At 42.9% G+C, this 15,535-nt stretch overlaps 1 protein-coding gene across 1 annotated transcript in view; it reads left to right on the forward strand.

Annotated features, from left to right (window-relative positions):
- Positions 1 to 15,535, forward strand: part of LOC126297748 (neurofilament heavy polypeptide-like) — a 372,495-nt gene that overhangs the window by 279,075 nt on the left and 77,885 nt on the right. Inside the window, exon 3 of the mRNA XM_049988912.1 lies at positions 14,455 to 14,710. Coding sequence (XP_049844869.1) covers positions 14,455 to 14,710 — 256 coding nt within the window. The remainder of the gene's footprint in view (positions 1 to 14,454; positions 14,711 to 15,535) is intronic.

Below are 15,535 nucleotides of genomic sequence, written 5' to 3' on the forward strand. Positions count from 1 at the left end.
CTGTATGTTTGAGGAAAAAGGGTTTAATGACCTAATTTTGTTCTTTCAATTACCCAACAAACCAACGAATTACAGCAGTTGTGGGTCAGTTTATCTCAAGCCAGGATGCAACAGTACTGACACCCTTCCCAACCAAAACAGTGCCTGCATCCAGGCCAGAGGCAATGTAACGACATATTGCTAAACGGGCTCATACTGCCCAGTTAATTGTAAATTTCTATATTTTGGAATCGTATACATCTTAACATGGGATGTTTCATTCCATTTCCACCTTTCCTTCAGAGTGCTTCACTTACTCCAACAGGCAGTGTGTTTCATATGGTGTTTTAATATCAAAGATTAAAGCATTCGCCTCACAGTTAATCGAATCTTCACCCTCAGTTATCTCTAAGCAACGTAGAAATAAGAGGCCTATTCGAAAACTAAGGTCCGATAAGTTGCGAAATGAACCTTTGCACAGATGTTAGTGTCTGTAGTATGCCTGTCGATCGCATCACCTCGCTCTCTTCAGTTCTGAGCACACAGTGAGCATGTAAAGATGCTTAGAACAATGTCCACCGCCAAGTATGGGTGCCTGGTACAAGGTTTCGCCTGATTTCATCAAGACTTACCTGTCAAGCATTTCCTTCATGACAATTCTCGGCTGTTCACTGCAGGGGCAATGAGAATCACCCACCATACAGCCCAGACTTGACTCCCTCTGACGTTCATCTCTCCTCTCATGAACTGGCTGTGAAGACATTTTTGTACAGACAACAAACTGCAGATCAGCGTTAATTGGCGGAAAGCACAGGTGCTTGCCTTCTATGATTGTATTGGAAAGTTGGTACAACGCTATCGCAAAAATTCTAAATCGGAGCGATGACTATATGGAAAGTAACTGGAAGGTATAGCAAAATGTTGCAAGTAAAACACTTTTAATTTTAAAGTTTGCGAGCGATCGGACCTTACTTTCCGATTAGCCCTCGAAAACACTGCCTGGGAATCACCTATATTTGTTGGCGTGGCTGATTTCCGAGGGTTTTAGGAGATGACGGTGAAGCAGAGACGTCTTTCTGAATCATAAACCTAGTGAGACTGTCGCCGTCTTCTCGAAACTTGGGTATACTTCGTGCTGCAGTAATGTAGAACTTAGCCGCTGAAGCATGATGGATATGTAAGACGCATGTGGGTAAGACTGAAAAATCTAAAATGCATTCTGCACGCACTCTGTTCGTGCTTAGAGCCATTCTGTTCGTATTAGAATCGTCCTAATAGTCGCCACTCATAAACTGTAATTTCTTTTGATCAGTAATTTTCATCACTTTTGGTTTCCAAAGTCGCATTAACCCGACTGATTCATATTTCTTTGATCGTTATCCGAGCATGGACCCGTGGCGTCTGTAAGTGGTCGTTCAAGACATTGAGGGATTTCAACGGGTTTTTTCGAATGCTCTATTGACTCGTATTCCTTATTAGGCGTCAGGTGTTTGCCGTAAATCGCTAGGCGATGGCGTGCGCTCCTCTGCCCTGGCTACTTTTGCACTTCCTAAATTTTCACCAGGAACAGCACGGAACAGTGAAGAGTAAAGGGGAAACGAACAACGGGTAACTCGTTGATAGATTGCAAATTTAATGGGCCAGGATACAGTAAAAAATAGCTAGAATGATTACTGATGATCAACTTGAATCACTTCTTTCAATAATTCCTCCACTGAAAAACCAAAAATCGTACTGTGGTTCGGACCACAAGCTGGAAGGAGATTGTATTGAATGTAGTGCATACTCAATAAAGCACTGATGACGAAATCGATTTCAATTTTACTATTTCTAGAGGCGTACGTTTGAGACCCACTCCGCCTTATTGGCCGTGGCTGGGATGATAGGCAAATCAATCTTCTACCGTCTCGGCATATCTTAGCTGTGGTACAGCGGATTATTTCGTAACAAGATTTTAAATTCCACAGCGTGGCAGCTTGAAGACGTATCTCTGTTAGTCTTAATGTGTATTTCGTGTTAAGATCCAGATAACAATGTAAATTCCATATCAAAGTCAAATGAAAGTTCCGTAAATTCGGTGACCTCGGCCAACAAAAAGAAGCAAGTCGAGAGTTTCTCCCGTAAACATCACAGGCGGAGCATGAGGCCCAGCTGCCGCATATGGGTTGTTTTAAAAGGACAACATCCCTGCATTCGCCTTTAGCGGTTTACGGAAATCTCGAAAAAGTATTTGGGGGGGGGGGGGGGGGGGGAGAGAGAGAGAGAGAGAGAGAGAGAGAGAGAGAGAGAGAGAGAGAGGAGGAGAGAGAGAGAGAGGGGGGGGGGGGGGGGGGGAGAGAATCTTACTCCTACCGAATGCTCGCTCAGTCCACGGTCGGACTGCTCGTGACCACATTTGGAGAAAACTACTCCGGGAACAATTCTTTCCCATGCTAGAACTGGCATTCAGCTCTTCACAATACATTAAATATGGGAAACGCACAGGCACCAAGCGTTCCAAGTATGTAACGATTACTTGAACAGTTTGTGCTACGTGTAAAGAAGGCAATGACGCGAAATGAAGTGCACATTGCCACCATTACATTCGATCAAATAGACAATAAAACAATGGTTGTGAACTTGATGTTCAACGCGACTAGACGTATGAAGAGGGCTATCAAACACATCATAAAAGGAAGAATTTCATATGGTCTGCGGGCACGTTCTGTTGTATATTTCCCGTGATTGATGTATTCTCTCACGCCATTTAGAAGATATTTCTATATAATTCTACGTAATTCAGCAGATGTAACTCTCGACTTCCCTTTAATAGCTGCATCGCTCCATTTGGGATTTCTTTTCCTACATCATTTACTGTCTTCATGTACCTATTTTATATAATTGCCTCTTTTGTCTATATAATTTACATTTACTAAGACGCCGAATTTGTTTAGTTCAATCTTATATTCCTCCCTTCTCTAAAGTCGTTGTAATCAATATTTGTCTTCCTTGCCGAGTGAGTATCTTCTTATCCATTGCAACTAAAAGTGGTATAGCATCATAACATTCCGTGTAATTTATTATTTGATTATACAAGATGTAACTAAGTATTGCAAAACTTTCAGGAAACATTCTCATACATAGAGGAATAAATTGTTTTATAATCTGTCTCGCGTGTGTGCCTACTTCCCTCCATAATTACATTCAGCACGGGTAAAACACACAAATGGAACTTACCAGTATTACACGAAACGTTTTCTTACATGTGATTTTCAAAATGCCCCCCCCCCTCCCCGATTAAGTTTAGTTATAACTTAGAGTAGTTGTAATCTTTAGGTTCACCGCCAGTATTTGTTCCAATTCAATGGAGGTAATGTGGGCATGTGACTCACTTCATTGCTTGTGCTGACATCCAACGAACCCCATTCCTCTATCAGCATCAAGCACGTAGCACCAATTGTTCAGTGTTAATCATGGATTTGGTTTCGGATATATTGCAGTGGAAATGTACTCAAATGTGGAGTTTGAAGATGCCCATTTGCTGTAAGATTAGCAGATGGTAGTGCCGTGACGCTCAGCGTTTGTATCAGAGATTTAAAGGACGATGGTGTCCCGAGAGGACAACGTTAGAAGAAATTCATTGTCGTCTTGGGCGCAAGAGATGGACCAATTCCTTGGGCTCCACTCTCTTCGCACCTAACCCCGCTAGATTTCTATTTGTCGGGGCGTTCGAAAGCTCTTGGGTACGGAATCCTGGTACTAGATGTACAGAGGCTTTGCGCCCGTATTGTGGAAGGCTGTGAAACGATACCCAATTCTCCAGGGACCCATCAGTGCATCAGGACTTTAATGCGACACTGGAATGATGAATGTATCCTTGCTGAGGGACAGTATTTTAATTATTTCATTTAGGAAGCATTCCCTACTGTGCTGACACTTTCCTTTCCTGAGTATGTCCCATGATGATGAATGTATTGCTGAGTTCTATGTAGAAACTGAACTGTAAGAAGAAAATAAAGCACTTCCAGACTTACGTCCATGTAACACATTTCCTTTCTCTGAGTGAGGAATGTTACTTGGCAGCGTGGCCATACCATTTTGTTAGGCCCTGTATGAATAGCCCCCCATATGTCAACTACTTATCACAATCTTGATAAGTGAAATAAATCTGTCTAATGTGTAAATAAACGTTTATTTATATATTTCTGATTACGTACACACTTTAAACAAATTTCAAGGAAAAAATATTTAATAAACTCACAGTAATATTAATCACAAAAATTTATCGTGTAATGAAGTTTCCCCTTCAGATACAAGAACAATGTTCGTAAAAACACAAAACTTCCCGTGGAAGGAATACGGCAATCTCATGTCCATTCTACAGTAATCCATTGGTTACTCCCTCTGATATGTTAAAGGTGATGGAGAACGCAAGTCTGACTAGAAATTAAATAAAATGGAGGTCCGCCGAAATGAGTGGTTGATTATTCGTTGCGGTCTTCAATCCGAAGATTGCATTAATGAAGCTCTCCACTCCACTACAGTCTATCCTACGTAAATCTCTTCATCTTCGTACCATTTATGCAACCTACATCCATTCGTAAGTGCTTAGTGTGTTCGAACCTTGATCTACTCTCATAACTCCCCTCCATTACCAAACTGACGATTCCTTGATGTCTCAAGATGTGTGCTACCAACCGATCCCTTCTTTTAGCGAAGGTGAGCCGCAAATTTCTTTCCTTCCCAATTCTATTCCGTACCACCTCGTTAGTTACGCGATTTAAACCATCTAATCTTCAGCATTCTTGTGTAGCATCATATCTCAAAAGCTTCCATTCTCTTATCTGAACAGCTTATTGTCGACTTTACACTTCCGTACAAGGCTACACTCTAGACAAATAATTTCAGAAGAGACTAGTGCTTAAATATTCTATGCAAACAAATTTGTCTTCCTATTACTGAGACTACATTTTATACTCTACTCAAGTCATCGTCCCGTCTTTTCAAGCTCAAATAACAAAACTTCGAATACTTTCACTGTCTCATTTCCTCTGCATCACCTAATTTAATCTGACAATAATCCAGTGCCCTTGTTTAACTTTTGATGTTCATCTTGATAACCTCTCTTCAAGAAACTGTCCATTTTGTTCAACTGCTCATGCAATCCTTGTGGCACTGACATAATTACCATGTCAGCCAACCCCAACGAATTAATTTTTTTCCGCCCCTTAATTTCCTTTCTATATTTGTGCTTTTTCTTTATAGCCTTCTGTCCCCAGCTCGTGGCCTAGTGGGTTGTGGCTATCTCTGGATCAGGTGGTCCCGGGTTCGATTCCCACCCGGGTCGGGGATTTTCTCTCCCTGGGGTGGGTGTTTGTGTTACCACCACCACCACCACCACCACCACCACCACCATTGGCAGAGATTGGAAAAGGAAAAATTTGGAACGATGTTTAGCAGCCCACAAACCATCATTTGTAGCCTTCTAAAAGTTAAAATTGAAAACAATGGAGACTGATCGTAAACTGTCACAGTTCGCAAATAATGCATCCTTAATTCCTTTAGACTATAACAGTTGCCTGGTTTTTATACAAGCTGTAGCTAATCTTTCGCACTCTGTATCTTATTGCAGCTACTTCAGCTTTTCAGAGAATTTATTGTATTCAGCAAACTCAGAAGCTACAATATGAAGACTTTTCACCCTCTCCGTTTTCTGCTAAGTAAGATTATTCTTACGTCACATCGTACCCAGCACAACCCCACACTCCCAGCCGTGTTTGCGATTTCTTACCCTCGCAGCACTTATCCTAGATCGTAAAAGACGTACGCGCACGCATGCGTACGTTTGTTGCACTTTCTCTTCTTTCATAGTGAAGTTTACATGGGACCCTCTTCTCACATATCCCCAATCTCATTTCAAGGAGTGGTAGCTTTGTCCATTCCCAGAGTGCTAAGACTGACTCCTCCCAGGCCCCAGCTAATATAAGAGAACGTTCCAAATTCTCGCAAATAGTCAATAGGTTCTCAAACAGTGACAAGACACGCTCCACCGAATATGAGCACACAAATGTTTTATTATTCATTTACAGCTACCGAATTAGTGTACTCCCAAGCTATATTACCTGTACAAGGTTTATATTCCTTCTACGAAAATTGCTCAACTCTCTGCCCACAAGCTATACTATTCTTGAAGAATCAAGTTAGCCAAGATTGCTAGCAATTCTTCTTGTTACTGTGACCGAATTCGACACATCGAGACTGTCATTATCGGACCTTGTAACATTATTTGTACGTGCTTGTTGCAATACTGAAAGTCACATAGTGATGTTGCGTCAAATAAAACGTGGCAGGGAACATTATCTTGTCACAAATAACGCACAATTAAAATATACAATAATACGCTGTGCTGATCCCCAGCGTGCGGTTTGTGAGGGGAGACAGATTAGGCAACAAAGACGAAAACAAAGCCCCCCCCCCCCCCCCCCCCCCCCCCCCACACACACACACACACACACACACACACACACACACACACACACACACACACACACACACACACACACACACACACACACACGCGCGCGCGCGCGCGCGCGCGCAGTTGTTTGAAACCTGTTTAACAGTGTAAACTTGTTACGAGTGGCACTCGCCCGCGTTATGTTGCATGCATGAAATCACCTGTTGCTTGGCTGCTTGCCGGTGCTGCAGCACTGCCGTGGGAAGTAATTTGAATCCGGCAATAAATAAGCGACATACAAAAAGGTTGCTCTAGAGGAACTCCAGGTACGACAAGAATACCGACATTTCCTACTTCGGAGTAACCTCATGTTCCTGCAGTTAATAAAAGTGACAATGACTGGGTTATTTCCAGTGTGTGACAAACGCACCGATTTTATTTTGAGCGTCACAACTGAGACGCTGTAAAAGTAAGCATGGTGCACCTTCTAACTGATCTATAAGTGTCTCGTGAGGAAATGATTGAGGGAGCGGCTCGACACAGTTAAAAACCTATACGGACGTGTAATTTTCGTGGTGTCCATAAGCCACTCTCCACTAACGGCGGGTTCGTTCACAAGACTGTAGCACCAGTGTGTTTCTATCCGTAGTAATAACTAGGAAAATTATACTGTAGTGGTTGTTTCATCATCCTATAATTAAATACGGAAAATTCTCCCAAGCGGTTTCCGTTCCTTACGGTCTTACCGTTATTTTAAATTTTTGAAATAAAAACATGTTTCGTAACGATTGCGAAATGAGATTTTAAAAATTGTTTTCCTTGGAATTGTTCTGAGGGAGGTTGTCACGTCCCGATCTTTATCCATAGATAATGCATGCGGCGGCACTGAAGAGGCAAAATCATATAAGAAAGGGCACCTCGCGCTTGTGTGAATGCTTCTCATTAAGTGCAGTTCATCGGTTCTAAATTTTTATTAGCAGATGAAAATGCTATGTGGATCAAAAGACACTGTTATTGTTCATTTAGATTATTATTATTATTGATGCTAGGGGAGATTACTCGGAAATCAATTTATAGCATTTATTAGCCGCTATGCTACAAGCTAAAAACGAAACACTTGATGTCTTTGTGCTCTCTGTCCTTATTTGCAACACATTTTGCCAGCTGGAAATGATCATCCGGTCCGAGACTTGTCTAACGTCGATACTAGTATATATCATATCCTTTCTCTCTCTCTCTCTCTCTCTCTCTCTCTCTCTCTCTCTCTCTGAAATTACCTTGTTTCTATTACTGTAGAGGCTATTAGTCTGGCCCTACTAGAAAGGAAAGTCTCATCCCAGACGAGCCAATAAGGACCGATCAACCACCGTGTCGTCCTTTGCCAATGACGTCATTTGGATGTGGTATGGAGTCATGGGGTCAGAACACTGCTCTCTTTTGTCGACTTTCTTCTCCTGGGAGCCTCTACTTTGTCAAGTAGCTGGCCGGCCCCAGTGGCCGGGCGATTCTAGGCACTACATTCTGGAACCACGCGACCGCTACGGTCGCAGGTTCAAATCGTGCCTCGGGCATGGATGTGTGTGATGTCCTTAGGTTACTTACGTTTAAGTAGTTCTAAGTCTAGGGGACTGATGACCTCAGATGTTCAGTCCCATAGTGCTCAGAGCCATTTGTGAGCCAATCAAGTAGCTCCTCAATTCGTTCCATGAACCTGACTGCACTCTGTGCCCAATAAAGCAGCAAGTCTTGCTGGCCACTGAGCTAAGGAGGCGACCCGATTGGAAGTGGTCGCGTGCAAATGTAACTAATTTGGAAACAGTGCTACCAATGTTTGCACTCGAATTTCGCAATCAAGTGTGGGTCGCATTGTGAAAATCGCCGCCCTAATTCTGATCCAACGTATTATAAATTCAGATCAAACCACAAATCAATACAAGAATCTATTTAATTGATTTGCTATCCGATTGTCTACTGCGCTGGCGTCAGCTCATATCAAATGCATTTATTTGGATAAATTCATGTCTATTCTCTGTATACTGAACTAACATTTAAGGCTGCTATCTGGCTGAAGAGAAGCTGACCATAGGCGGACTCTGAAGTATCTGTATATATTATAAAATCTCTCGCCGCGTTTTTCTGTATGTATGTGATAATCTCAGGAACTACTGTAGGGATATTGATATGATTTTGACTAAAAGAAAGACTGACTCAAGAGGAATTTTACTACCGCTGCCCCAGATAAATCCTCTAGCCGTCGCAGTGATGCTACCAGTGCGAACCTGAGCCGGGTCGCTATTGCATACAGAAACGGAATGCTGTAGTTAAAACGCTTATGTCACCAAAGTCAAAATTGCAATATCCGAACGCTGCAAATGCGTGGTAAATTGGGAAAAACTTCCAAAAGTAAAAGTACACGAACTACCTGTATTCCAGAAAAATATCCACTTCCTTCAGAATCTTGGAATCACCCATATCCATTTGTCTTCCGCTTTCGCATGATGGGCTCGGGTATCATTCGTTTATGAGAAGGCACTTTTTGGATCTTAAATAAATAGTGCAAACTCTACAGTTCTAATTTAAAACAGGGTGTAACTTTGGGTATTACCCCAAAGGAATTACGCAGTTTGCAACTGGACCAACTTGGAATAGGAAAAAAATTACGCTGGGTATGAATAAAGAACAGGAATGTCAGTTGCTTAGTTTCAGATTGAGACAGTGATTCTCCAGGTGTAGCTTGAAAGTACTGTGATACTCTGAGATTTCTGAAGCTCATCAGCAACATCCGCAGACTATTTTTTCTACTTGAGTCTCACCTTACAGCGCAGTGGCTTTCTTAGCAGCGGCCTATGCTTCAAGATCAGAGATTCTGGCAGAAAACTGTGGAACTAAGTCAGGCTTTGGTTTGACGCGTGTGGTTGATCTGATACCTCTCTGAACCTTGCTGACATCCCATTTGACATCTAAGTTGCATCAAGTGTTGCAGATAGTTTTTCAACGGGAAACAGTCTATAGACAATATGTTAGCAAATAGAGAAATAATTTTATATTTTTCTGGCTCGCGTCATTCCAGACACCAGTACCCTCCGTAGGACAAAGCACACCCGTATTGCGCTCGAATTGTCACAACTGTTTGATGAACACACCATGGGCATGAGAGCCCTCACGCCCCTTTAGTGCTTTCGAGCATTTGGGATGCCATTGAACGACATATATACGCCTCGAACTCGTTTCCGATCAAAGTCCGTAATTAAGAGCGCCATTTATTTAACTCCAATAGATAAATTTCAAAAGTTTGATGCCCTCGATGTCAAGGTGTCTTAGTCTCAACGAAATGAATCCTAGAGAGGGAGTGGCTTTCTTTCTGTAAACTGTGTATACTACAACTTCACTCCTTTTCTCACCACCAACTTCAGAGTAATCGCTTTGTCGATGCTTGTACCCAGGGCTTCAGTTTAGACGAACAGGCTCTCACCAACCTACCACGCGGCAGCCTCATTAATTTTCCTTATGTGGGGTTTTTAATGCACGCAGAGTACTTGGGAAGAGCCCACCACATCCTAGTGAGGCGTTGAGCGGCCACTCACGTATCAGATGAACGCGGGGCGGTACGTACTGCAGCAATGCTCTGGTGTGCTCCCGCACTAACCTGACACGCTTCACCACGACTCTGATGGCTTCATCACGGTATCAGCCCAACCACCACGACAGCCTGTCACCTGACGGAGACGAGTGCTGCTTCCAATCAAGGGCAGGGGGGCCTGCTCTGCGACGGCCGAGATGCTGACCACCGTCAATAAAACCCTCATAGCCGCTGTGTCGAGAGTCAAATTTAGTCGAATACATTTTTTATGTATAACAAGGTTGTCAACATTACGTTTTGATATTGGGCCCATGGCTAATCGTCAGAAATGACACTTGTGCATTACGGTTTCATCAGATTACACTTAACTGACAGTCATATTATCTGCGAGAAGATTGAACTGTGCAGATCACTCTCTCCAGAGCTAGATGTTATTGGTCTGCTGTTATTACAAATTTTCAGTCACTGCGACAGGCATTTCGTTGTTTGGATGGGCAGCTACAGTCGTGTTCACATTGTCACTCTAGTAATATAGGTAGAAATAGCGCTGTACCTCCCATAACTGGCGTTTGGCTACTACTACTGCTACTACTACTACGGAGGTTGGTTGTGTCCTGTACGAGCCGAAATGCCACGGTACGACAAATCAGTTACCTAGAGACCAGAAATTCCGCCTCGTTCGAACTCTCAGATGATATTGCGCCCTCTGACGTCGACGAGGCATCCCGCAAATTTAGAGCAAGTTTCCACTTATTTTGGCAACTCCACCGGTTGAGCACGGCGTGACGACGACCTGTTCGGGCGCGCAAAAGGACACTGTTTGGTCTCTGTGTTCACCATCTCGTTGCAATCTTTATCACTTATTATGCCTGTGATGTTATGACCATGTGTAGTGCTTAAAGGTTCGTGAGAGCCGTCCATTGTTGGACAATAGTGAGTGCAAGCTGGCTGCCACACTTGTGGACTCAAAACACGATTGATTCTGCCAGTTGAGACACCTTGTAGGTTTACAAATCCACAGAACGAAACTGTCAATGACAACCACTCACGCTGTTCAGTGAAGATGCAGGTGTAGTTTAATTACCAATAAATAAACTCTAAAAATCCATAAACAAATGCAATGAAGCAGTTACCTTTCCTAATAAAAAAAAATGTCCCTTATAATGGCACCTGCTTCACACCGGAGCGCGCACACAGCTATTGGAGCATATAGAGTTGTGTGATGATATTTATATAGAGAAAAGGTTCGCCTCATCTACATATACACCTACATCCATACTCGGCAAGCCACCTGACTGTGTGTGGCGGTTCTCCCTTCTAGTCCAGTCTCGTATTGTTCGTGGAAAGAAAGATTGTCGGTATGCCTCTGTGTGGGCTCTAATCTCTCTGATTTTATCCTCATGGTCTCTTCGCGAGATATACGTAGTAGGGAGCAATTTACTGTTAGACTCCTCGGTGAAGGTATGTTCTCGAAACTTTAACAAAAGTCCGTACTGAGCTACTGAGCGTCCCTCTTGCAGAGTCTTCCACTGGAGTTTATCACTCCGTAACGCTTTCGCGATTACTAAATGATCCTGTAACGAAGCGTGCTGCTCTCCGTTGGATCTTCTCTAACTCTTCTATCAACCCTATCTGGTACGGATCCCACTCTGCTGAACAGCATTCAAGTAGTGGGCGAACAAGCGTACTGTAACGTACTTCCTTTGTTTTCAGATTGCATTTCCTTAGGATTCTTCAATGAATCTGTCTGGCATCTGCTTTACCGACGATCAACTTTATATGGTCATTCCATTTTAAATCACTCCTAATGCCTACTCCCAGATAACTTATGGAATTAACTGCTTCCAGTTGTCCTGCTATATTGTAGCTAAATGATAAGGGATCTTTCGTTCTATGTATTCGCAGCACATAACACTTGTCTACATTGAGATTCAATAGTCATTCCCTGCACCATGCGTCAGTTCGCTGCAGGTCCTCCTGCATTTCATTACAATTTTCCATTGTTACAACCTCTCGATATACTACAGCATCATCAAATGGCTGTAGGACAGAAAAAACGATTCTATTAATTATTCTTTAATTTATTGATTCAAAAAATTACCCACAGATAAAGGGAATGTATATTGACAATTTACCATATCATGGATGATGAAATTACTGTCCGTGAAATTAGAAATAAAAAAGAAATTACTGTCATGAGATAAAATTTTATATTGAAGGCGTTGAACAAATGCTGAAGGCACCCGAATGCTTTGTGGAAGACTGCTATTCAACAGGCCAATGGCCTTTGAAAGACTGAACAGCTCGCAAATGCATTTATAGAGGAGATCGACTCACGATCCCAGTCTAATAAATCCACTATTAAAAGGAAACTCACGTCGTGAAATAAACACGCAACTTCTGAATTGGCCAGAGAAAAAGCACTGCAAATGCTGACACTTACTCAAAAAGGACAGCGAAAGAAGCGCCATGCTGGGCCGGACAGCTCGCGATATTTCCGCGACGAGATGTCCCCCAAATGGTTAACACCACGTCCTTCGACCCGACTCCGTCTTATTGTCCTCTTATGTTCAAATTATTCCATTCCATTGTGGCAGGGTGCTACAACAAACGATGTCGAATTATTTCAGAATAAAGTGGGTCTTGAAAGCAAAATTATTTAATATCACCCTTTTGGGGCATCATATTGTATAAAAATAACTGGACATGAGACCCATCCGTCATCAAGCCATATAAAATGGAAAATGGGCACAACAGTAACTGTATATGTAATCCATCCGTCATGAAAACGTAGAAAATGCGAGGTGGACATAGAACACGCAGCTGACTTCACCACAGTAGTACAAAACAGAGCCACGCTTACAAAACAAACGCGGTATGAGCCGCACCCAGCACACTGTCCCTTTGGCGTGCACACGCATGTTTGGTACTGGCCAGCATGAGATTTTCACTCTGCAGTGGAGTGTGCACCGATATGAAACTTCCTGGCAGATTAAAACTGTGTGTCCTGAGTTAGTCTCGGTCCTGCACACAGTTTTAATCTGCCAGGAAGTTTCATGTTTGGTACTGGACAGGCTTTCACCTCCGTTGGCTGAAAATTCCTCTGAACGTAAAAGCAGCTCTTCGCCACGCTGTGCCGCAATATGGCGTTGCTCTTCCTCTGCGCATGCTTGTAGGAATGATAGAGGCCGTTTCTGGCTATCCCCCAGGAACCACTAGTATTTTTCACAGCTCTGAGAAGGGACCTCGCGACACTCCGGATTCAGAGAAATTTCAGAAGAATCCGCTCCTCGGCCAATCAGTCTTGAGCTTGTAGTGGGTCTTTCATATCATGTTCAATCAATGGGTAATACAGGGTGAGTCAAAAGTCCTTGGACATCTTCGTAAGTTGGAAGATTAAAGGGAAAACTGAAGTTTGATGATGGGAACATAGGTTTGATGTAGGGCCGCAACTTTTGGAGTGAATTTCATTCGTTGCCGCCTTCTTGAAATCCGCCATTTTGGATTTAAGTTTTTTTTGTGGGAAGGGGGGTGTATGACACATCAAATGACACTCGCTTGAGCTCTGGAATTTAGTGGTGTAATTTGTTTTTGTCTACCTTGTGCAGTTTAGATGTTGTTCTTGTTCAAAGTTGGGAAATTCACCTTCATACCGACTGCTACAACACATGTTCTACGTGTTGTCCATCCCGTGCAATGCACAACTGTAGTTGCCGCAACCACATTAGTAAGTTCTAAACTGTAAAATAGAGATAAAACAAATTACACCACTCAATTCCAGAGCTCAAATGAGTGTTATTTGTTGTCATACACCCCCATCCCATTAAAAAAATGAATTGAATCCAAAATTGTGGATTTCAAGATGGCGGCCATGAATGGCATTAACTCCAAAAGTTGCGTCCCAATGTCAAACCTGTGCGCCCATTATCACATTGCAATTTTCCCTTTAATCTTCCAACTTATGAAGGTGTCCAAGGTCTTTCGACTCGCCCTGTGTAACTAGCTCAATACTTAAGGTTTCATTAGTCCTGTTCCCCCATCCAGAAAATTTCGGATAATACAACAGCAATAACTAATTGTACGGTCACTTAGCGACATATGGCTAACCAGTTATGTCATATGGTCCGACTGTTGTACTCATCCTCCGATTTTGGAGTACTCCTTCTGGGCATGGCAAATTTCACAAACAATAGTGTTGACTTTAAACTAAGCTAGCACAAGTGTCTGCAAGTCAGATCAGCGAGAGAGACTTCTGCTTGTAAAACCTGTCGCACTAGACACTCAGTTTGTTTCTCTCTCTCATTTTCAGCTGTTTACATAACGGAGCTCCCGCGGAAATTTTACACATTTCATTAATTTAAAATTTTGCACATTGTCTCTTTGCTGCGCACATTAGCAATCAGAAGCCGTGCTAAATGTGGAAGCGGTTAATGAAGAGTTGTGTACTGTTTTTTTCCAGATGTGGTGTACGACTCGATCCTGGAGAACAAGAACAAGACGAAGAGCTACTGGGAGCAGCGCATGCTGTGCGTGGCAGATGGCGAGTGCGCGCCCAAGGTGGTGGACGCGGTGGCCAAGTCGCCGGCCGTGGCCAAGATCGCGATGGAGCTGCGCGAGATGAGGGAGCGCGAGGAGGAGCTGCGGCGAGCCAGGCTCGCCCTCCAGCTGCCGCTGCCGCTCACAGACAGCTGCTCAGAGTACGGCAGCGAGGACAGGTACCACCACTGCCTCGCTACTTCCAACCCCTCACCTAACTATGACACCGCCACTTATTTATTCAGTTTTAATAAAAAATTTTGGAACAGTGATTAGATTTTTAATTTTTTGTTTTTCAAATTGTCTTAATCACACCACGTATGTTACAAGACCCTAGGTAACCGGTTTTGGTCATATCACATGGCCATCATCAGACCTGTAATTTAATTTAGAAAATAATAGAAACCTTACCAGATTTACAATAAAATACGACAAAATGCTTATAAGGATAACATACAGTAAGACGTGTTATGCTCGTGGCATCCTTCGAAGATGGTAGGTGGAGCACTCTTCTCAGCTGCTGTGAGGTCAATTGGTGCCAGCAAGCGACGAGCATACGCTTAAGTACGAAGATGCTCCACCTGCCTCTTCTCCCTCCACCTCACATCAACCAATCAGTATAAAAATGGGTTCACATAATCGTAAAACAAGTACAACATAAGGCCCGCCGGTGTGGCCAAGCGGTTCTAGGCGTTACAGTCTGGAACCGCGTGACCGCTGCGGTCACAGATTCGAATCCTGCCTGGGGCATGGATGTGTGTGATGTCCTTAGGTTAGTTAGGTTTAAGTAGTTATAAGTTCTGTCCCATAATGCTCAGAGCCATTTAATAACATAAAACTAGTTATGTATAATATCTCTTTACAGCCATGGAATTACTTAATGTTGTATAAAATATCAATTAAAAGCTTTAAAATAACTGTACAGACGATGTAGTCAGTGTTCCCTCTATGGGCTAAGGTGGTTCTATGACAATGGTTTCAAAGTCAACGATGTTGTGGAGGAC

The sequence above is a fragment of the Schistocerca gregaria genome, chromosome X (assembly GCF_023897955.1).
Source record: "Schistocerca gregaria isolate iqSchGreg1 chromosome X, iqSchGreg1.2, whole genome shotgun sequence".
NCBI classification, from domain to species: domain Eukaryota; kingdom Metazoa; phylum Arthropoda; class Insecta; order Orthoptera; family Acrididae; genus Schistocerca; species Schistocerca gregaria.